We start from the raw sequence: 25,019 nt of genomic DNA, 5'->3' as shown, positions 1-25,019 counted from the left end.
CCTCTGCAGACGTCGCCATCAACCCACCTTCCTAGCATTGCTGTTTACAAAGAATTAAGTAGCCCAATTTACAAGGTCAGCAGTGACTCAATTATCGTTAGATTAACATTTCAGTTTTGGAGGGCATTCCCACTCACCAAAGGAGGCATCATTCCTTTACTTGAGGGAGGTATGACCACACGCAAGTCTGGCTTTCGGCTGTTCATTCCATGATTGCCCCCGGGAGGAGGAGGGGATTTGGTTGGCATCACTTTTCCCAGTGCATTTCCACCTGCTGGGCCAAGCAGGCTGGGAGAAGCCCTCGGGTTTACAAACCCATTACCTAGAAAATAAAAAAAAAGGAAAAAAAATGTATATCTAAAATTAAAATATCTTTAATAGGCATTTAAACATAATGCATTAAAGCTGAATCCTTGCCAGATAAAAAGAAAAAAAAAGTCTAAAAGGTTTCACAGAACATTTCTCTCTTAAAGGTGTTTTACTTCCAATGGTGCTGAAAACCAAACCATTGCGTATTTTTACTACTAAAATATTATGTTCAGTATACCAGTCAAACAGGCATCAGATCTTAATCTGGAAGAGCAATTTAGTCAAATCAGCCAACCGTCAGGATTGTCAAAGTAGCGACAGTAAAGCATACAATGTAATTTAGTAGATCACAGGGTTAGAACAGCTGGATCCAAGCCACTACACCACGTTTGACTAATCTGATTACGATTCCTGTCAGACAGAGAACTGCAGCAGCTCATTTAAATAAATGGCAAACCTGCGGGTTATAAAAATCCTTACCCACTGCCCTGAATTATGCACTGGGAAAAAAAAACAGGTTACAAATTTTGCTCATAAGATTTTCCTATACATATGACAGGGATGTGGGTAAGTGGGCTGGGTAGGACCTGCAGATCTGCTGTACAATCTGCAACTCCGTAGTATGTTTAAATGAGCAGGCTGCAGGTATCGGTCGGAGATATGGGTCCATTGGTATTGATCACTGATCTCCATAGACAACAACACCTCATATGGCAGAAAAGCTGGTCATTGTCTTGCAGTGACTTGTCAAGTGCACCTGTTTTGGAATCTGCCATTTTCTAAAGTCTTTGCAACCACTTTTGATGCATTGTCTCACAGCTTACAATGTTTATAAAAGTGTAAATAAGGTGTTGGTGTTTTTACTAATGGGCTGCACGGGCGACACAGAAAGGCTCACTCTGCACCTCTCCTGCATTCCTTTCCTAGACCTTAGGGTCGCAAATAAGGTAAATGTCAATAGGAACCTCGCAGAATAATTTTGACTAATTCTTAAATGAAACAGCAAAGGCTGATTCTGTCAAAGTCTGATGATGACTGCAGTATTGGCTCATTCAGAAGCAACAATGCTACTTGCTAACCTGATAGCAGTCTGCCCACCTAACATTCAAGTGCCATTTTCTGTGCATTCCAATATGAACGCACTACTAACGATGGGTTTCTAATAACGCAACCTCTCCACCTCATGCTCAACTAGGCCCAAGGCAGCCAATCTGCAGCCACACTGGCAGATAAATGGAAATATGAAAATGCTTGGTTACTTTTTACAGGCTGGAAACTGGATGAAAATGGCAAAATACCAAAGACCTCCAAGAATCAACGCTACTAGGGTGGTAAAGGGACCCTGTCTTCTGACCATTCATGTCAACTAAAATCTTAAGATAACATATGTGCAGTCAATGTTTTTTAGGCATGTTATTTACCAGTAAAAAACCCCACCCCCCCGTGTAGACATCTAAAGCCCTAAGACTGCTGCTGGATTCTGCCATGTTGACTCAGATCTGTCATTTAAGTCACACAGTGAGTATCCCCCTTTGCTCCTCTGCCGACTGCTACACAGAAAGGCTTATGTAGGGGAGATAATGGGAGGAGGCAGAGAAGCTGGACCAGCACAGAGAGTAATTAGACTGTCCCAGGAGAGGAAAGGGCTATGACGTGCAAGGAGGGAGGCTGCACTAGGCAATCAACTAGGCACATTACGAGTAAATTTAAAAAAAAAAAAAGATTTTTTAAAACAAATAAAAGAAACTGCAAGTAAGCATTTTCAAATACTTAATCTTTCTGGGTAATTTTCATGCTGGTTAAAGGGTCAGATTACTGTATATTATACCATACTTAGCTGACCTAAGCTACGTGCGACCTGTAACCTGATGGGAGGAAGCCTAAAGTCTGCAATTCAGCCCCCTCATTAAAAGGAGAACTATGGGGTCAGTGTTTTTCCCCATAGTTCTACTTAGGGTAATGGGAGGACACTTCTAGAGGCAGAGCCAGCTGTACCCGCCCCCTTCCCCGTCCGTTCCGCCAGTCAGCGCTGGCAGATCGGAGCGGGGAGAGGGGAATCCAGCCCCTCCCCCTGTCACGGCAGAGAGCCGTGACAGGATCGAGAGGTGAGCGAACCTGGTATGTGTTCGCTCACCTCCCGATCTACTGAGCAGACCTGTGACAGTCTCATTGTCACAGGTCGGCTAGAACTATGAGGCGAGTGGAAATCACTCATCTCGTAGTTCTCCTTTAAAAGAGTCTTTTTTTGGCAAAACAAAGGAAGGAAGGAAAGAAGGAAGCAGGCACCTCTTTGACACTGGTACCCAAATTTATCATGGCATCAATCTGGCAACATGAATTCACTGACACTGGCATCACTGAATTACAACAGCAACACTGCATCACACTGGTGACGGCCTTAAAAAAGTAATATTTATAAATGCAAAGTCAACCTCAGTAGCAATGCTTAAAAGGGAGAGATTTCCCTTTTCAAATTTACACAAAATTAAAATTTACACAGGGTGCCGACTAAGTACACAAAGCACAGAATAGAACACATTATTCCCTTTTAAAATCTAGGGGTTTGTGAAGTCCTGAGTGGAAGGTAATAACCAAGCTAAAACAGGACGGTTGTTGGAAAACCGCAGCTTAAGTGCACTACAATCAACACATCCTGTGCTGGTCTTGGTGCGCAGGGCTGGCCCTCAAGAGATGAATCCTTTCATCCACACCCAGACCAGTCATTTCCTGTTGGCTGTGTGGGCATTTCTCAATGTTTTTATAAACAAGTGAAGTCCAAGAAACTTTCCACATTCTTGACAGCGCTGTCACAGAACAGCTCTCAGCATCCTTCAGCCTAGCTCCAAAATTAATTAGGCTCCAAACGGGGAGCCGACTCTCAAGAGTTCCAGTCAGTCACTTTTGCTGTTAATAATGTCTGATTCAGTCCTATTTTGCTGTCATAACAGAAGGCAATTATCTGGCAGAACTGCCAGTCTCGTGTTAATAGCAATGGCTCAGAGAACAGTACTGCTGAATGGGGCTGTGCTCCCATCTCTTAAGGAGCAGGCTGTATGTACTAGAAAGATCGTGCTGCATCCCCTAGAGTGCGTCAAAGACTGGCCAATAAATTCATGCAAAAAAGGCTAATAAAGATTTGCTTAAAAGTGAAAACAGATCACAGTTTAAACAAAAAACAGAATTCCATTCGAACATATTACAAGCATAGCTAAATGGTTTAATTTACATCTGCCAGCTCTTTAGACTTCAAAAGGCAGCAGCGGCAGCTGTGAGGAGACATGACCAAGAAGGTGAGGAAATGATGGAATCCATGTCAAGCAATCTGTGCAGGCCCATATGAGTGTGGCTGTGTTCTCCAATGTGTGACTGTAATAATCCAGCAAGTGCCACTGATGTGTAGAAAGGGAAACCAGCTCTGAGAAAACATTAGAAAAAGCGAATACAGTGCCTATGCAAGAGGGAAAGGACAGTATTTTGGGGGCAAAATACTTTTTCCTGCTACATTTAAACTCTGGTTCCTTAGGCAACTCTACAACTATAATGTTTTCAATTTGTGATATATGTTAAATATATACAGTAGCTTTAATTGTCAATTACAACCAATTAAAATACAGAATAACTCTGGGTGAGAAGCACAGCTTTCATTTGTATGTGCTAGGAAAATACTGTACCTCAAAGGCCACTATTCTATGTTCCCACCCTCTTCTATAGCATCCCACAATGTAAAACAGCATCTCAGTGGCCAGCACAGATGTACTGGAACATTGGGAGGTAAAGAAGTGTACACCGTGTTTGGAGGGCCTAAGAAAACATGTATTTGCAGGCACCCAGTGGTCTGCCCAAGGTTATGGCATCCATCGAGTCTCAAACGATCCCCATGTGCAAAAAAGAACTATGGAGGCCAAAGGGTTACACATTCAGCCAGAAGAGCTAAATTATGGAAAGTAATGTCAGACAATGATGGGACAGGACTAACACAGGCATCAAGTGTGCCTCTCCCATGAGGGGAGGGAGACTATTAACAAATAAGAGCAACTGGAGTAAATGGAAATACAGTATCAAATGTCAGAAGATGCTGCAGTCTATGTTCATTCTGATACAGTAATGTGCACCTATATTTACTTATCCATTTGACTCGGTACATTATTTTTTGTCTTTGGTGTAAGGGACTGCATGAAAGGCATAAGCAATACCCATAGGTACAGAGCCTAACAGTGTTTTTCAAGCTGTGCCCTCAAGTACCCCAACAGTTTTGCATAAACTGACCACTATTACAACGAATGACCTCAGACGAGCCAGCAACCCTCTCTCCTAGCTTCAGCAGTACATCACTCCTCTTCACAGAGGTGGAACGTGGTGTACTGCCGATATGACCACAGTGTCTTTTCTCCATATGCTCCAATGGGAAAGCTATCAACTTGCAAATCTACAGGAAAACAGGAGAGGGGAGAATAGGAAGTTTGACTCAACTTATTTAAAGTATTGTTATTCTTTACCTGCTATATCAATGAAATGTACTAAAACTCACTCAGATTTTCTTTCCACCTTCCTTTCGATACCCCATGCTCTCTGTATATGACCATCTTGCTTCATGACATAGTGTATTCTCTGTGTTTTGCCGTACACTCTATTAATTGCTTAGTATCTGATATAGATGTTTGAGGTCTTTGGAGGGGGATTGGCTTATCGATTACCTTTAACTTTTTTTACCTTATTCTTTTTCTGATTTATAAAGCAATTTCTTGAATTCAGAAATAAAGTTAATCTTTAAAAAAACAAAAAAAAAACCCCACTCAGATTACATTATTCTAAGTGTTCTGAAACTTTCATAGAGCTCCTTACATGTGGGAGTGGGTATGATTCTTAAAGACTGTGCTGTGCCTGCTTGATGCATTACCAATTTACTTCAACCTTCCATGGTAGGTCTGAATATTGATGGCTGCAAGAATGAAGAGATAAGAAACCAAAGCACTGAGCAGGCTGGCCATGCATACAGCATCCTTTTCAATTTTGACTAGCATTACCTTTAATAGATGTTACTGGGTCACTAATAGCTCAAGATGCTCCCACTCAAAACAAAACTTGCTGTGGTAGTACATTATTTTTAGGTAAATAAAATTAGCCATTTTTTTTATTTCAACATCTGATTAACCCTGAAAGTGAACCTAAAAAATAGCCTTTAAACTCAACTAAACCCTTAAACTAGCTCTAATAATCCTGAAATATTTGTATCATAATGTACAGAACACAAACCTTCTGCACCTAAAAATCTGGTGACCAAAATGGTTCTTCTAAAAACCACTGAGCTGTGTTGAGAGGACTTAAAAAATAGAGTAGAGAAATACTACTGTTGTAGCATCGGACTGGATAGACTTCAATGCGCCAAGTAATGTTTATAGTTAGATGATGTGAAAATGGGGGTACAATAGTTAGGGGATAATCTGTTCCAAATCAACATGTAGGCACCTAAGCAGCATACATTCATACACATAGCAGTTTTGTTTATCCCAGAAACAAGGATTATATAGGGCTTGCTTTTCAAAAGGAAAAAAAAAAAATCAATACGGGTCATATTTCCCTCTCTGAGTCAGGTCTGCAGGAAGACTGCCAATAATATTGCTCTTATTACTGCGGAGGATATAGCAATGCTCTCATCATTAAATATTTATTGTGGTCATCTTCCAAAAGAGAATACTAGTAAGAGGGCAGTGTATATTGAACACTGCTCACCAATAAGATGTATAAAACACATAAGAGTGTTTGTAACCCTTTCAAGTGTGTACTTGATATTGTTTTTTGCATCCTACACGATTAACAGTGGCATAGAAATTGGTCTTTACAAGAATCCCTACTGTAATCAGGGCTAAAACGGGGGGTTCCTGTTACACGGAACTATTCCCACAAAAGAAGCTGACCTCATGGCCTCTGCAGCACTGAAGTTGTCTCTGCCTACAATATTTAAGGTATGAAAGTCTATTCAGTGAGAGTTTCAAACTGAAAAAGGAATCTCTATGGTGAGATGTACTATTCACAGTGAAGAAGCCGTGACACCATCTTCTCTGTATATGGACAAGGGAAGAAGCAAATACAAGGGGATAAAGGGCATATTAGAGAGACAATAAACCGACACAGCCCCCCTGCACCTGGGCTATTAGGCTTCTCCAATCATAATGCACACATTTAATTAGATGTGTCTTTCAATTAAAGTGAATATTGTACAGTTTCCTCTGCATCAGACCAGCATTTGCCACATGGCAGTAATGGGACACATCTGGGTTTCCACTCAGACCATGTTCACCCCAGCAGCAACTGAATTATTCTGTTAATGACAAGACCTTCCAGCACATGTAATAAACACTAGTCTCTCCATTCTTGAAGAATGCACTGTACTATCTTGTGCTCCTGTTTTGCTTGCTAAGTAATATTTTGGCGATGATGGATTTTGCAGTATTTGTGCTGTGCCTGGAATTTTCTTTTAAGTCTCTCTTCTGTGCAGTCTGGAGCATAATGCATTTGACCATTTGTAAAAAAAAGATACAAAAAATTTACTAGATTTGCAGTCTGATTTAAAAAAAAATTATTAAAAAGACCATCTGCATCTAAAATGGCCAAACATGACGCCAGTGCAGATTCAGAAAAACTACTAATACTTATAATGGCCACAGTAACAAAATGGAGTAGGTGGTACTGGTTACACTTAATGACTTAAAGCACCACTGTTGGGAAAAATAAATTGTATACTGACAAATATATTCAATACATTAAGAATCCATATGCAGATCAATCGGTCCAAAAAAGGAACAGTGACTAGGGTTGGGACAAATAGCTTTTCTTGTTATGGTCACAATTTCTGTACATGGTTTAAATCCTATAATACAAAAAAATCTGCTGAAGCTGCACCACTGGCAGCACCCCTGTAACTTTTGCTGGGCAGCTTGAATGGAATGTAAATGTGAAAGAAAATTTGCAATAATGAAGAAAATATGTTCTGGAAGCTATCATTACATGTATTAATAACATGTATTAAATATTTATTATGTATTAACCGCTTGAAGACCAGGTGTTTAGACCCCCTTCCTGGCCAGGCCATTTTTCAGTATTCAGCGCTGCGGTACTCTGACTAACATTGATTCCGTCATGCAACGTTGTACTGAAATGAATTTTATACCATTTTTTGGGGACAGATAGAGCTTTATTTTGGTGGTATTTAATCACCACTGGGTTTTTTTTTTTACTATATTCAGGAGAAATTACTGAAAATGTTTTTACAACTAATATTACCCACTTTTTTGGTAAAATATAAAAGACGGGGTCACGTCGGGTAAATAGACACCAAACATGTCAAGCTTAAAAATTGCACGCACTCACGAAATCACAAAAAACTAGCATACCCAAAATTGGCCATAGGCGACGCTTTAAAAGCTTTTACAGCTCATCAGTTTAGTGTTATCAGTGATTGATGGCCCTAAAATTTTTGCTCTCATTGCGACGTTTTCGCAGGTATGCGCACCTGACGCATGTTTACATGCGTATATGTAGGGGTGGGGACGTAAACTCTTTATGGAGACATCAGGGGTCTCCAAGACCCCTAATATGTCACCTTGGACCCCCTGAAGAAGCTGATGAAACGGAGATCTGCTTCATCAGCTTCTCTCCAGCATCTGAAGCTGGAGAGTGACACGAGAATGCGGAAGTGCTGTGATATACACCACTTGCGCATTTTGACAGTGGAGAGGGGACTGGAGGGAGATCGTGAACCGACCTCCCTCTAATCCCCTCTCAGAGAGCCACTATGCTGGTCCCGGGCTCGCACCGTGCACAGCGGAGCCCAAGATCAGCGTGAGGGGTCACGCTGGGAGGGGGCGCACATATCGGGACCCCATACAAGCGATCCGCCGGCTCTATAGCCGGCGGATCGCTTGTATGATAACAGGCATCGCTGCCGGTTTTAAAATTATTAGTCTTTCCCGCTCGTGCGCGGCGCGCATGAGTGGGCTGATCTAACAGGGCGTGTATACACGCCCAGTTACATCGAAGAAGCTCCCGGCCGGCCGTGTATACACAACGGCTGGCCGGGAGGTAGTTAATTTAGTCACACACGCCCCATAACATTATGGCCACCTGTAGACCTCCCTGACCCGTCGAGGCATGGACACCACTAGACTCCTGTAGGTATGCTGTGGTATCTGGCACCAAGCTGTCATTAGCAGATCTTGAAAATTGTGAGGTGAGGCCTCCATAAATCTGACTTGTTTTTCCAGCACATCCTACAGATGCTTGATTGGATTAAGATCTGGAGAAACTGGTGGCCGGGTCGACCTCGAAAACCATTCTTTAACTATTTTTGCAGTGCAGTAGGGCGCATTATCCTGCTGAAAGAGGCCACTGCCATTAGGGAATACTGTCTCGATGAAGGGGTGTACTTGGTCAGCAAAATTGTTTCGTTAGGTGGTACATGTCAAAGTAACATCCACATGAATGGCAGGATCCAAGGTTTCCCAGCAGAACATTGACCAAAGCATCTCACTGCCTCCACCGGCTTGTCTTCTCCCATAGTGCATCCTGGTACCAGCTCTTCCTCAGGTAAGCGACACACATGCACCTGGCCATCCACATAATGTAAAAGACAGCTTGATTCATTAGATCAGGCCACCTTCTTGTATTGCTCTGTGGTTCAGTTCTGATGCTCACATGCCCATTGTAGGCACTTTTGACAGTGGACATGGGTCAGCATGGGCACCCTGACCAGTCTGACAAAGTAGCCCCAAACGCAACAATCTGCAATGCACTGTGCTTTCAGACACCATTCTATCGGAACCAGCATTAACTTTTTCAGCAGTTTGAGCTACAGTAACTTTTCTACTGGATCGGACTACACGGGCCAGGCTTTGCTCCCTATGTGCATAAGTAAGCTTTGGCTGCCCACAACCCTCCCAGTTCACCAGGTTTCTTTCCTTGGACCACTTTTGGAAGGTCCTGACCACTGCAGACCAGGAATATCCCACAAGAGCTGCAGTTTTGGAGTTGTTCTGACCCAGATATCTAGCCATCACAATTTGGCTCTTGTCAAGTCACTCAAATCCTTACAATTGCCCATTGTTTTTCTGCTTCCAACACATCAAGTTCAGGAAGAAAGTGTTCACTTGCTGCTTAACATATCCCACCCACTTCCAGGTGCCATTGTAATGAGATAATCATTCTCTTTTATTTATTGTAGAATGATCTATAGTTCAGTTAGGAAGAACCCGCGCTAGTACCAAATTGATTTCCTGCTGTGAACGGAACGTAAAGCCCACAATGTGATTCCTGTGAAAAGGACACAGGCCGCTTTACAGCAATATTTACAATGCATTTCTGTCAGTTTGGGCAGCCTGCTAATAAACTGCATACGAACAAACATATGCAAACAATGTAGATAAATACCATATGCAATGAGAAGATTAAAAACATTTTGTGAAGCCACAACATGAACTTCTGCTCAGCATCAGTTGTGACCTGCCGCTCACATGCTCACCATGAATGCAGACAGACCATTAACCCTTTAGCTAGGTTCATTTTTTTTCCCACAGTTAAACCACATCTTTTAGCTGGAAGAACCTCTCTCTAAGATGCTGTAGTATTTCGAAATCGACTGAATACGCTGCAAAATGTCCCATCCAGTGTAATTGCACATGCATATGACCATCTATGTTTTTAGTACTCATAAGATTAAATTGCAGCTAAAATACATATACAGTACAGTTAACGCTCAGGAGTCTAAATACAGTGTTAAAGTTGAACTCCACGCAAAAGAAATGAGATACGAATGGTAAAGTGAAGTCCTTACTGCAATACTATAGTGTCATTCTCTTTCTTACAGTGGATCAACGAAACATCGGCCTCGCTTCAAAGTGCTGTAGGACAGTGTTTTTTAGGATTGAAGAAGACCAGTTACCTTGGTCTGTCACTGCCCATATAACAGACTACATTCTCAAGGGCTCATGAGAAATGTACTTCCATGAGGTGTGCCTACATCTGTATATCCATCTTCTCCAGTCAAATCTTTGCTTCAGGTCAACACTGACCTGGTGTGTGTGTTTGTATAATTAGGGAATTCCCCATAAGAGGCTCAATACCATTTACTTCTTACAATTTATTGGGGATTTCCAGGAAAACCAAAATCCTGTTTGTCGGAGTCCTCTCAAAATATGAACATTTTAGCATAGGAGGTCCCCTCCTTAATCTCTCAGATTTAATCTAAACAATTTCTATTTGTCAGCTGTAAGGCCAACCACATGTATATATTTAATTTGATTATGCATTTTTACAGACAGATTTCAGCATGTCAAGCACTGCAAACAGTAGCAGGAAAGAAGTCCTGCTGCTGCTTACAAAAAAGCTGTGGGTGGTGACAGCCCCCCAATATAACTAGGTAGGCTTCCAAAGATTTTTGGTTTCCTTAAAAATGCCCTTCATGTTTGTATTTTATACACAGTTTGCAATAACTAATACGTTTTGTTATTTTTATTGCGGCATCATTTAGGGTCTTCCTGTAAACCACTAGCAGACACTGGCATTTAAAGCATATTCTCTATATCCAGAAAACAGAACCCACCATCCCACTCACCTACTGGACTGGCACCAGCTCCATTTGGCACAGAGATGTCCGATGCACATAACATTACACCTGTCAAGAGATTTGAATATTTGTTATTGAACACAATTATGACAGAGAATTCATTGCCAAAAGAGCTTCTTTTAGAAAATGAATGAGTGATTTTTAAACTTGAATAGCGGAGACCAGAGATGGAATTAGTGCTATAAGTGATGGCATGGCTGACATCAGGCCAAGGGGCAGGAGGCAAGCACAACACACAAACACAAACAGGCTTGCATATTTCTTCTGTAAAGTCCTATACAGGTAGTTTCTGTAGTACTTTGATCTGATTGGCACTGTGTCACTGAGAGAAGCATGGATAGTCCCATACAAGTTTCTGTGGCTATAGATAAAACAGCCAATAGTATCATCAGTTCATTATTTTTTACACAGTACCTACAATATTCTGCCCTTACCCGCCAAACAACCGGGATTAGGACTGGATTTTTTACCCCTAAAATAGTTGAGCTGTCCTGATCTATGGTATCACCCAACATCCTGCTCCTTGCACTTTTCCCATGTTTTAGATCCTTAACTCAGCATCAGTACTTAGAGTAATAACAGTAGGCAGCTTATTTGCTACTGCTTTAGGCAAAGGGGTACATGCAGAGAAGTTTGGCGAGGAGGCGAGAGTGATACCCCTTGTGGTCTTGCCTTCCTGGATACTGGCCTGTACACAAATCTAGTGGTTTAAAGAATACTAAAAACTACACAGTGCAATTTATATTATTGTAGTTAATTGGTACTTTTACAAAGCACATGGCATTGTGCAAGTTCAAGATGCAAGTCACAATTCGATTTTATTTTTGTCATAATCAACATGCAGATTATGGCTAAAATGTTGCTTAGAGAGCAATAAAAAATGATATTTAGCTAGAATAGTAAAATCCTAAAACTCCATTTGCCTTAAAATCTGAGGTTTTCTGTCAAGAGGTAAATTTTATAGATGCTCTGCCGGGACAAGACTTTTGGGTAAGGGGAACCATTTGACCTCCCCCCCACATGACAGTGCTCAGACCTGATCACCCAGCCTACGGGCATGAACACTTTTCCCACAACCCTCATCCACCTGGGTAAGCTGAGCAACATGGTGAATAGGGAATCCTCAGTCCCTGGCAGGAAAGAAAGATCATCTGCTTTCAGCACAGTGGCTCAGTGATTACCGATAAACGTTTTAAGCATCCCAAAGATAACAATGGTCAGTTAAAACATATATACAAACCACAAATATATTTTGGAAAAGATTTTGTGTGTGTAGCGCTGCACACTCAAAATCTTTTTCATCTTCACAAAACATAGCGCAGCAGCTCTCACATCGCACCCAGTCCAGAAGCGCAGATTTTACATTGTTTCACACAAATATATTTTGCATGATAAAAATCAAAGTTTTATATTTTCCCGTGTTTGCAGGTGAGAGAAATGGGGGATCCCCAAAGCGGGGAAACGGAAGTGATCCAGACCTCAGAAATTGGAACCCAGAATATGCAGTAAAGAACAAATATCCCCCAAAGGGATACACTCCCTGGGAAAAATATAACACACAATCTAATATCTATAAAAATAGCAACATTTATTAACAAAGCATATTTAAAAACAGAATCACATTTCACATCCATTTTTGTGAAATGTGATCCTGTTTTTAAATAAACTATGTTAATACATTTTGCTATTTTTATAGATATTAGTTTGTGCGTTATATATTTTTCCCAGGGAGCGTATCCCTTGGGCTTACACCATGCTCTAATCCATAAACCATGTTGCTCCCATTGATAAATTCATATTTATTCCAAAATATTGAGAATACAAAGTGATGGCTTTTTACCTGCATTTCCAGTGCTTGAGGGTCTCTGTGACACCCCAGGAGACACCACATTTCGGTGTAGCGAAGTCTGAGGAGACAGCATTCCTGTGTCTGTTAATGAGGTGGTGGCAGCCAGTGAAGAGGTGACAAGGGTGTTGCCTGGAGAACTGTATGACAATGTGTTAGGGTTGGACACTGGAATAGTCACCGACATTGAGAAGCTCTGCTGGGCTAGTCCAGGCTGTAAAGAACACAAAACCATCATTAATGATTACTTCAATAGCATGTAACATAGATAAACAGAGATGAAATAATGTAAGAGGACCTGTCACTGAGCTGAACATGTAAGCAGCCTTAAAGTTGTTTCCAGAGCCCTGCAGCTAATCAGTGGGCATTCTCCTCACTCACAGTACTACTGTACAGTAATGGTTCTAACCTGCAACCCAGGACTAACAGGTTCCATCAATGGTTTCTCATATAGGTTATTCAGTTATATGACAGACGCCCTTAATGTTATCAATCCTTCTATAGACACACTAGCATAAATATTAAATTTAGCACACGACAGAAATAAACCCAGTCTATTTAAATGTAAGTCGGTAAGCTAAAGAAAGAAAGACTATAAATCTCAATATAATACAAGGCAAAAAAAACAACACTTTTCCATATCCACATAATTACCCCAAACAAGTGTGCTGTAAAAGAGAAAACAATTTCCGTAAGGTTAAATCTGGGCTCCAGGCAAGCAGCAATATGCACATTTCAAATAAATAAATATACAGCGCAGCTAGTTTTGCAATCTAAACACCTTAGTTGGGTCATCTAACATCACTGTAGTGGCAATGCAGCTTAGTCTGCTCTCTATTTACATAAGCATGCTCTATGTAGGACAATTGATAAATTCAGTGAGATATGGTCCTCCCTCACCCAGTCTGAGGGGATTAACATCAAGATAGATTCAGTAATTTACATGTGTTGCATTTAAAAAGACATTCAGCAACATTTTAAGGACTATGTAACGTCATTAATTGATGTTTTTATATCTGCCAGGGGATTAGCTTTAAAGTAGGTTTTGCTTGTCTATTAATGCAAGTTCCCACTCATGTGCCCACAGCAACTATTTTACAAGTGCAAATGACCATGACATACATTTTTAATGGTGTCAAACTATTATGGTGGCCTGCAAAACCATGCAGCATTAGCTAGGACTATAGCACATGCTATACATAGAGACATGGCATGCCTTCATGACACAAAAGCCATTAAAGGCTGGTTGTACCCAAAACTAATATTTAAATGATTTACTCATCATTAATAGATTATTGCACTTCTGGGGACTTCAGTGTTGACATATCCCCAACAAAAATCCAAGCGTCTTCCAAATTGCCTCAGTCATTACAGAGCAAAAAATGATCTCACACTCTTCTCTGTAATGTAGAATAAACAAAGAGCTGGGTAGATCAAGTGAGAAACAAGACAACTTTTACTACCGACTTGTGGGTGCGGAAGAGGCAAAAGAAAATACTGTTGGGAATGGGTCTAGAAAGCCTGATGTACTTTCTTATACCAAAACATGTGTAACAATATTCAGCCTGATAATGCTGCAAGAATGGAAGTGTATATCCCAACACTAATCAACTTTTCCTTTTATCCCTTACAGGGCGCTAAGGGGATTATTTAATGAGGCAAATGTTCTAAGTGCTGTAACCTCCAGTAATCAACCAGCTTATATTTCATTGTTCTGAAGGCTTTCCATGGATGAAGGGTGACATTTGTTCTGTTGCTAGGGGTGAACACTTTTCACATCATCTTTACTATATCAGTGAAGAAAATACTGGGATGTTCTATTTGTATAACTATGTATGTTAGCAGCACATAAAATAAGTTGTGTGATACATTTAGTGGTTGTAAATGGAATCTCTCAGTGACAAAATAGAGACACAGAACAGTCACAGTTTGCCTGCAAGTGTCACAGAAGTGCTCTGTAATGCATGAGATGATGATTAGAACAATCTTTAAAGGAAAAGATAAGACAAACATACATCTTCCACCTCCCATCTTCTGCTTTTATCACTTCTGTGACATTCCTTTCAGCTAAAGCACCTCAGAGAGACATCAGTTTCTCACCACTGTGATCTTACATAGGCCTAAATCATACTTGACTTGGCAGATTAAATAAGGAACAGCATGAAGTATAGCTAAACCTGGGAACAGCACAAAGATACTACCATGCTCCAGTACAACACTCCAAATTAAACAACAGCGTGTTGTCCAGCTGCAAAGTCTAATCACATTTTACATATTTATATCATGTATGTGTGTGTGCTTATTTACATTATAATAATTGTTGAACACGCAACATTACATTTTTTGGTTGTTTCTATGTTTTTATGATCCCATTTATATTTGTGGGGAAATTGTATATAGCTTTGGCCACTGGACAGTCTGGTCCTTCGATGTTCTATGTGCTCAGGTGGACAATAGTTATCAAGCATTTTAGCATCATACCCAGGGGACAAGAGAATTGTAAGGTCTGCACTAGACCTTACTAATCTCATTCACACCTATATTTCAGGTGCGATTAGGGATTCCTGTGTTACAAACTTGCGCTTTCCTGCAGCAGGAATCCCTGATCTGGTGTTTACATGCAGCAACTGTCACCCATTCAAGTCAATGATCAGGTTACAGCCGCTGCATGTACACGCCGGCATTCCACATGTAATCAATCGTATGTGATATGATTACATGTAGTCACAAAAACAATCACTATCCCTAGATACACAATTGTGTATCCAGGGATAGTGATTGATTCCTAACTGCACATATGATTACATACGGTGTGCAGTCGTTTACATGCAGCAGCTGTCACCCGATCATTGACAGTTGCCGCTTGTAACATGTGCATAGATTAAAACTGGTACTGTATATAGTAGCGGCCCCCACGGGACTAAAAAATTTGTCCAGTGGCCCCTGACTAAATTGAGTTTGAGACCCCCGGGCTAGAGCTATACAACAGATTTGTAGCAGTTCAGTCACGCTACAAAATTTCTGTAGGAGCAGCATTTGATCGCTGAACTTATTAAACAAAATCACCCCTATGTAGTAAACTATACAAGAAGCATGCAGCAGCATCTTTTAGCAATTAATTGCACTTGATCGAAGCATCGTGTGATTATACGAGGTCGATGACTACTAAATGCTAGTTGTGTAGCTTACTCCATAAAGGAGCTTCTTGTTCAGCGATCAATTGCTACTTCCAGCAATTAACTGTAACAAGTTTAGCAGTATGATTGAGCTACTAAAAATCTCCTGTGAAGCTCTTCTCTAACAAGATGACTGCTAGCAAGTAGAACAATCTCTAATGTTGGCCATATACTGGTAGAATTTTGTTAGAAATTTGAACGTACGATCCGAGAACAAACTTTTCTAACAGTTACCAGTTACACAGTTCAACTCAACATTTATTTTCGACTGCAAAAGCAGGATGGACATTTTTTTATTGAACAAACTAAATTCTAATGGTAAATGTGGTTTTCATTTGGGGAAACTCCATTTAATACATGCCTTCAGTGACATAGGTAGCTCTGGCCACTGTGGAGTAATTCATCCTCAAAGCTTGCAGCTGAGGCTACTCAGTGTTATTTTCTCTTAATAGCTATGTTATCCCCGCGGAAGAACTACACCACAGTAACTACATTAAAGATTAGAGGAATTAAAGGCTACTAACTCTCTGCTAGGATGGGGTCCCAGCAGTGAGCTTGCCAGGCTGAACACAGAGTAGGTGAACAGGAAGAGGGGAGTGAGAAAAGTGCTGAAACCCATGATGAACAACTTAACTACTTATTGTTTACTTTTAGGATAAATTGCACCACAATGGCAGTAACTACAGTGGTCAGTGAGGGCTTATTTAAAGCAAAACTACTGCTTTTTAAGAACATGTAATGTCCATTGCCTGGGCACAATTCTCATTTGAGTGGTTAGCTTCAACAAACACATACGTAAATTTAACAAGCACATTTATTGCATATAATGTTATATCAGCATTTATTCTGCACATCCATTCTGTAAAGTTACACTGCCTCTTGTGAGAGAAGAATTGGGCACCAGTACAGGAGTGGTGTAATTTAACATATTAATAAATAAGCAGAGCATTATAACAAATTGAAAAAGACAAATAATTGGCAAAAACAGCTTTTAAATTTCAGCAACAGGTTGACAGATTGTTAAGAAATGCCATCTGTTTATGAAAATAATTGCAATTGCATTACTGGAAAGAAATAAGAAGTACACTGTGAGGCAAACTGAATATTCATTATGAATTTGTATACATCTGCATGAGAGTCCTTTTCACATTTAATATAACACACATGGCATGGCTCTTTCCAGCTAATGGACAAAGTAATGTGATGGCACAGCAGAAACATTCTAAGTGAAGTCCAAGATAAGGAGGGTTGTGTGAGGTGAAGTGGCGGCGTACCAGTCTCACTCTGAACAATGTAACCATACAATGTAAAGTCCCATGCTATGCACCTTTCCTTTCAGATCTAGTCTGTGTGGAAGACTTCCCACAGATTGAATGGGTGAAGCTTTTATCAAAACCAGCAGAGTGTCTAGATGAGTCAGTCAGAGGTGAACAGGTTGGGATCCTTACATCACTTAGTTACAAAAATAGGATGCATGCAGGTAAATTAATCTTCAAGACCTGCTTCACCTCATACATCTTTATAAACAGTTTATGTTGTTCTCCTTCTAAGTCAGCTAGTAAACCCTTTCTATACTGTTCAGTAGAACAACCAGACATGTTAAGGTACCCCCGCCCCCTCAAGCACTTAGGGAGAAACACAGCAGAGCCCTCTTTAAAACAGAATATATTTGCACGTCTCACTTCCATCTCCACTGTGTTTCTCACTAATTAAGTGAGGAGCATTTGAGTTCCATTTAGCATACCTTACCATAACTTGCCTGGTTCTTCCATTGTGTTCTTCCATAAGCCCTATTCCACAGAAGCATTGGTTTCCATGAACTGGACGGCTGATGGCCAACTAGCTTGAAACAGCTGTATGCAATTAGGACAAAAATTACTCTATAATATTAAGCTGCGCCACAGTTGGCCATAAGAGGCATAAAAAGGAGTGATTTGCATGCTTCCAACCACTATCCTAAAATGAGGACTTAAACATCTTATTTTTTGCATCTGTGGTGGAAGTGAGACCTGTTTTAGGCATGCTCTACTCCGTTTTATACCTATCTATACAATACAGTCACTAAATATCCTATGCATGGGCCAAGAAGCCAAGTTACCCAAGCCAATATCTAGGTGAGTTAACAAATATGGAAACTGCCACATCACTTGGTCATGGTGACCAGGAGTTGTGTTAACGGACGCTGAACCGTCAAATCACCAGGAACTTTAGAGATTTTGATTTAGTCACCAATATGGCTAAGTCACATACTGGGCCTTGTGTATACAATCTAGGAGCAATCTGTGCACTGTTCATAGTGAAAAATCAGACAGTATTTCAGTTTTTAATGCACTGGCAAATGCAACCTGATGGGTTGCTATGGACAACATAAATGGCCAACCTTGTACAGTTTTTATACAGAATTTTCCAATTGGATAAATTAAGAAAAAAGTGCTGCAAAAATTTTTTGGAGCTGGGGCTCACGGTAAACAGTCCCATTTCAGTTATTTCTTCAGTAAATTTAGAAGGTGAAAAAGGGAAATTGACCAGTTACTATGGGCAACAGGCAAAAGTAAAGCCCACACTGCCTCTATGGGGCACAGAGGCACCCAGCATACTTACTTCTTTATACCCTTCCACATTAAAAGCCTGCTCCAGTGTTGTGTGAGTCAGTGCCTTTAGGTCTAACTATGCCTATGCCACCGACTGCCATGGATCTATGCACAACTTATTCATGTTCACGTGACTGTGCTGCAGGGTTTACTGCCGGGCCCCCTCATACTACTTATTCTTCCACAGACCAGGTCTGCTTCAATTTTAAAAGCAAACTTGTCATGGAGTTATAGGGGACGCTGACCTTCTCCTTGACTGTAATACTCAGCAACCCTCAACAGGTATATAGTAAGCAAAGTCAGATCTCCTTCTGTATAATTTTTCCAAGCCAAGGACAGCACTGAAACCAGAGGGTCAGCATGATAAGATATGAAGCTAGCATTTTCAGGAGATCAGCCAGCATATTTTTCTCATAACAAGTGTCTTTTAATAAAATCAGGCCATTTAGATCTATACTATACATACAAAATACAGAAACAAATAAATAAAGTAGGCTTTGCTTTGGCATTCGCGTTTAAGGATCAATGGCTGGCATTTTTCTGATCTTCGTTGCATGGTGTCTAACCGTAATTGTTTTTCTCCAATTATCTAGAAAAAGCTCTTGTACTCACAGAAATTTTATGATTGCGCATCATATTATCAAATTCCTCGTTAATTTTTTTGTACTTTTCCTCTGTGTGGGGGGTGAGGACGAACGAGCTGTCAGGGTCCGGGCTGTCGCAGCCTCTGTGTTCTTTCTTGTTCAGAGCCTAGACAGTAAAGTCAATAAAAAGGATCAACACATACAAATAAGGGAAGGGGGTGAACAATACTTACAGGCTCTCGCTTGAAAACAAAATCATTATCTTCATTTAGTTTGCTGAATGTGTCCTCCTCAAAGTATCTCTCAGCATCTGGACTTTCACAACCATCTAAGCCTTTCTTTTTGAGAGTCTGAAACACAATTGGAAAATTCACACGCATGCTGCACTAACTGGGAATAAAGAATCTGGGTCTCAGACTGCTGCCCTTAAAGTTGACCCCTCATGAGAGCTACATGGAGGCTTCATTGCTGACCTCTGTTAAAAACAAATACTAGCTGAATGGCTGTTATGCTGACCCTTTTATGATTTCTGAAACATTTTCTGATATGGAAAATCAAAAATCCTTATCCGAATACTTGAAGCGGGAGAGAAACTCAAAAAAGTATAAAAACTGAGAAAGTCATCATGGCATCCAAGTAACCAGCAAAAGGACAGCTCGGAAATCCCAGCCTCCATGTTTCTTCCATGACATGTCATCTTTAAAAAGGACACCTACAGACAAAACTTTATTTTTTTGTTTTGGCTAGAGACTTAACAATATATGAAAAATAAGTAAAATGACTTGGCTCCTTTGCCAATGCTGCAGCAGCTTGCACCAAACACAGCCCTAATGCATCAAAGCAAAGGATCTTGTGACCCAGACCTGCAGTACATTGGAGTGTTCCTATTTTATGCATGTGTAGAGTGCTGCATGACAAAACCCCACTGCATATTCATTCTGAGAGGTGCTGCTGTGGGTGCAGAACAACATTCGGCAGCACCATACACAGGCAGTGAGCAAATGTAAAGACACTGCTATAAACAGTCTATAAAAAGGAACATTTTATACTGCAAAAAGGAACCCAGAAGTGTTGAAAGTACTGCAGCCAATGAACCAGATTCATCAATGAGAGAGATTGGTCAAGGAAGGAGATTCATTGATAAGAGATTCACCAAGCAAGTTCCCAACAGAATCAGGCACATATCTACTGCAATCCAATTGCCTCTAACTAATGACTAAAAATATTACTGTTTAGTAATTTACACAAAGAAATTCTATTACATAACATACAAATATTACCACCATTCGAAACTCATTTAAAACTGAACCTATTAGATACAACACTAACCTAGAAACCAAAAATAAAAAGCTGCAATTTATATTAAAAAAAAAAATATTACTGAAATTGCAAATAATCACTGGATGCAAATAATCACTGGATGAACATGTCACATGTAAGTACATGCTAGAAAGGCTTCCACAAGATAGGTGCAAAAACTTTACAATTCCATGTAAAGAACGATCTTCTTATGATAAGAGCTTAAAAAAGAAGACAGGAAATCCAATCTTCGGTGCATCACTGGCAATTGGAAACGTTTTAGTTTAAATATCGTAGAATTTATTTTTTTATTTCTAAATATTGTATTGAATAGAATGGGGAAGTGACAGAACCTCTGTCATATATTTATATCTGTGTCACCTTTGCTGAGAGTCAGCCTCACTGCCAAGCCCAATGACTGTTGTCACCAAACAGAAAGGCAGGAGAAATCTCCCAATGGGGGTGCTGGTTCTTGGAACAGTTATTAAAAGTGGGGTTACCTGTCAAATTGGGTCTATTCTTTCCCGATGTGTCCTTATGATGGAAGTAAAGTAAACATTTATCAATAGGGACATTGGCAGCCTAATTCACGAAAGCCTTGCACAAATTCTACTGCTAGTTTTGAGGCCTGCAACAAATTCAGGTTCTTATGTGGAACAGTTTTACATTGTGTTGCAATGTCTGTGACAGATCCATAGAGATATCGCTATTTTATTAATAAGGAAAATTGGAGGTAAATAAGACTTCCATATTGGAGTAAACTGCGTTACATATTAGGTGGCAGTTTGTACAATTCTGCGACAAAATTCTTCTTAGTTGTGTGACCGTCCCATATACATCTTAAAAGCACATAGATAAATCTGTCACAAGTTATGCCATGTGTTGCACTACAGCAAGTCAGATTTTCCAGACTTTATAATTAAGCGCTAGTTTGGGTTAAACGCGCTAGAGGTGTTGGTATGAGATGCTCTTAATGCTGCTTGATAAAATAAAGGATACACAGGGATTTTTGGAGTGCCGCAATTTCTCTTCTTTAAAAACAGTTATATTGTTGGTAGCGAGACAGGCATGCACCCAACAAGCGGAGACAGCTGGAGCAGCACTGTTTTTGTTATCTACAACACTCTTCATGAATTTCACACCAAGTCTTTAAAAAACCAAATGCATAAAACAACGGTGTACTGATCACAGCAAATTTATTCTAGCTAGTATTCTATAGTGTACGCTTAACAAATAATTGGTAGATATTAGGGATGCACCGATACCACTTTTTTAAGACCGAGTACGAGTACCGATACTTTTGATCAAGTACTCGCAGATACCAATTACCAATACTTTCTCTTAAAGGGACAGGTCACATTTTTTCTAAAGCAATACAAACTAATGCTTTAAGGTTACTTTCTTAATATTATGATTCATGAGATGACGAGGGAGCATGACGCCGGCTTCCCGGCCAATCAGAATGCCGGGCGCTGCGTCATTACACGGTGCTTGGCTTCCGGATTTGCTAGCTTCCTGACCAATCGGGAAACCGGGCAGCGCGTCATTGCACGCTACCCGGCTTCCTGATTGGCCGGGAAGTCGGCTCCATGCTCTCTCATCACAAGCGACGAGAGAGCATGGAGCCGTTTCCTGGCCAATCAGGAAATCGGGCAGCGTGTAATGATGCGCTGCCCGGCTTCCTGATACAGGAAGTACTCGTGCAAGGTATCGGAGCATTTGAGCGAGTACGAGTACTCACCCAAATACTCGGTATCGGTGCATCCCTAGTAGATATATTAGCCTTGTACACAATCCCTTTTTTTATGTGGCTTTCAGTGGCTTGTGATGTCTCATGGGACTTGTAGTTTCACAACAGCTGGAGTGCCAAGGTTGACTACCTCTGGGCTAAGCACTTTTGTAAGTGTTGAATAGAGAATGGAAAGATTAGAACCCTTGTCAGATTTGTATTCATGTTTGGTCCCTACAGAGTAGAATCACCCCATCTATTTATCCTGGTGACCATTGTTAACCTGACCTAAAAATAGGTCACTAAACCAGGAACAAAAGGAGAAATCTTCCAATGTGGACACCTGATTTGGCAAGACCTGTCTAAAAGTGGCTATACACGTAGCATTTTGTGATTAATTGACATATGAGCCATCGCAATCATTAATCAAAATATCAACAATGCAACACACAGCGTATTGTTCCGCACTTTAAGGTCAACTAAAAATTTCCTTCAGAAATAGGCGTTATGAATGTATACGATGTACGAAAAACATTCAATTAATTAAGATTGGTTTGCCAAAAGCAAGCAAATATTTGTTTGCTCAATCATAAGCGACTGACCTAATTTTGCCACTTCCGATCGACTGAGAGCACACTAAACTGGTCAAATAGAAGAGTCTTTGGTTTGCGATTTTGATTTAATACGATCGTTTTTAGTTGCATTGAATGATGGATCGTATGATCATATCAATGTGCATGGCTGCCTTAAAGGGGGATTTTCCTCGCCTTGGAAAGATGTTCTCTTACTTCCTGTTTGCGTCTAAGACACACAAAAAACAAACAAATAGACAATGGTTTGAACTATTCTCTATCTATAGGCAAAACTTTTTTGTTGGGAGATGTATAGGTTATCTAAAATAAAACAATTTGTTTCATATGTCCCATATCAAGAGGTGGCTTATAGCAGTCCTGGATGTCATGCTACCAGAGTGTGCATCACGCACAGTCATCACCCTAGGCTAGACCAGGGAATTTCCATGCCTGCTTTGACTCATCCATCGAGTCACCGGCCAGATAATTACCCATCATTTGCTTCAGCCACACCACAAGCTGCCAGAAAAGCACTGCCTAATCTTCCACACCAAAGCAAACGATTACTATACTGAAAGTCAATTCATAACACACATCTGAAAAACAAAATCACAGCTCAGCAAACCACCCAACTACCGTTAATACAATTAGGACCATTAATAATTAACACACACACAGTTAATCACACAGTTAATAAATAATTATCCAGAACATAGTGTTTCTTAATGATCTTTCAAATCTTGTTCAAGTCTTACAATTAGAAGGTATGGCTAGCAGCAGTTCTGCGCCATCCCCTGCCATATATGAATAATAGACTGACCAGTGTGGTTTCTTTTTTGCAGACAGTGCTTAAATGTTTTGTAATAATACACTGTAATTGGTTAATTTGTGGCAGGTTGGAGGTGATCATTAGCTAAAATGTCCAGCAAGTTCATCTCACATTACTTTGGCATGTGTTGTGAACCTCGCTAGATCAGCACATGTAGGAACAGGTGTAGCTTTCTCCGGCACCTGTCACTGCTCCAAGCGCGGCCCGGCCAATCAGGTGGGCAAGAGCGCGGACACAGCCATACATGGAGCTGTTGTTTCAGCCTTTGAAGGTCGGATGTTGCTCTCCTCCAAAAAACCTTCCCGGGCTGTCACTAATCTTTGGTCACTTTATCTGCTTGTTATTGTTAACCCCCGCTACGCTGGCCAGCCCCACTTAATGCCAGGCACATTGTGACCATCTTAGCAGTTCAGCGGAGCTATTATATTTCTCGTTTGGGTACGAGGCTCATGCTGTAAGATAACACTTCTGCATGTGAGACTGCACATGTCAAAGGCATCAGTTTGTCAACTTCGTTTACATCAAGGAGCTTTTTTACTTTACACAGATCTCCCCCCTTAATGCCAAAACAAATCACTGCTTTCTCTGTGTGTATGTAGGAAACATTTTTTTTCTAAAATGCACATTAATGCCATATTTACAATGAGGGGAATTTTATCAAAACTGCAGCACACAAAATCTGGAGCAGCTGTGCATGGCAACCAATCAGCTTCTGTCTGCTCTAGTTTTGGTAAATTCCCCAGTGTTTTGGACAGCTTGCCCTTAAAATTCATCATATTGCACGGTCCTAAATGCAAAGGTAACACATATTCTAGGTGATTAGTTGTTACCCACAACCCTTGATTAGAGTTCCACACAACTTTTTATATTAGAAGTTTGTGGTAATTATCCTCCATTGTATCTTCCTGCAGAGATGATCTTGTGTTTACCATAAGGCCCATTCACACGGGGCTTTAGCCTGCGCCTGGGGATTCCTGTGGAAAGAACCTATGGATTCTTGCCCCAGGAATCCCAGATGTGTCTGTACACATGTGACCTATGTGCCCATTCAAGTTAATGATAGGCTGACAGCAGCCGTATCTGTCCATGGCTGTCCGCATGCAATCGTTCATTGAATGATTACCTGTAGGATAGGGGATTATCACTGGGCGCAATCTGTCTGTGTCCAGGGACAATCATGTGTCCTGAACGGCAGGTAAAAGTTTCATGTACACACATAATAGCCTTAGACCTTAAAGTGCATTTTACTTTTTGAAGCTGAATTGGGAGAACACCTATTATATATTTGTCATGTTTCCATTAACATAGCATCATTTAAAAAATATTTTAAAATCGCAGCTTACCTTTTTAAAAAAGTTATATTGTACCAATTCTAAATCTGAAAAACCATGCTTAGTTCCTACTGTTTAAGAGGGAGTTTTGTTTGCATAACTAACCATGTCTGTACTGTAAACTAATCACTTGTA

At 40.5% G+C, this 25,019-nt stretch overlaps 1 protein-coding gene across 7 annotated transcripts in view; it reads right to left on the bottom strand.

The window, feature by feature from the left end:
- Nucleotides 1–25,019, bottom strand: part of MEF2A (myocyte enhancer factor 2A) — a 139,336-nt gene that overhangs the window by 6,543 nt on the left and 107,774 nt on the right. For 3 of the 7 annotated variants that reach the window (XM_018560259.1, XM_018560261.1, XM_018560260.1), the window contains 5 exons: nt 19,358–19,474; nt 19,153–19,290; nt 12,768–12,987; nt 10,916–10,975; nt 138–322 (listed from right to left, as the gene is read on the bottom strand). In XM_018560259.1, coding sequence (XP_018415761.1) covers nt 138–322; nt 10,916–10,975; nt 12,768–12,987; nt 19,153–19,290; nt 19,358–19,474 — 720 coding nt within the window. The remainder of the gene's footprint in view (nt 1–137; nt 323–10,915; nt 10,976–12,767; nt 12,988–19,152; nt 19,291–19,357; nt 19,475–25,019) is intronic. The other 4 variants (XM_018560263.1, XM_018560266.1, XM_018560262.1 and 1 more) reach the window with 2 other exon arrangements.

Source organism: Nanorana parkeri, unplaced genomic scaffold (assembly GCF_000935625.1).
Source record: "Nanorana parkeri isolate BGI_ZX_2015 unplaced genomic scaffold, ASM93562v1 scaffold443, whole genome shotgun sequence".
Taxonomy (NCBI): Eukaryota; Metazoa; Chordata; class Amphibia; order Anura; family Dicroglossidae; genus Nanorana; species Nanorana parkeri.
This window is presented reverse-complemented; position numbering and strand designations above follow the sequence as displayed.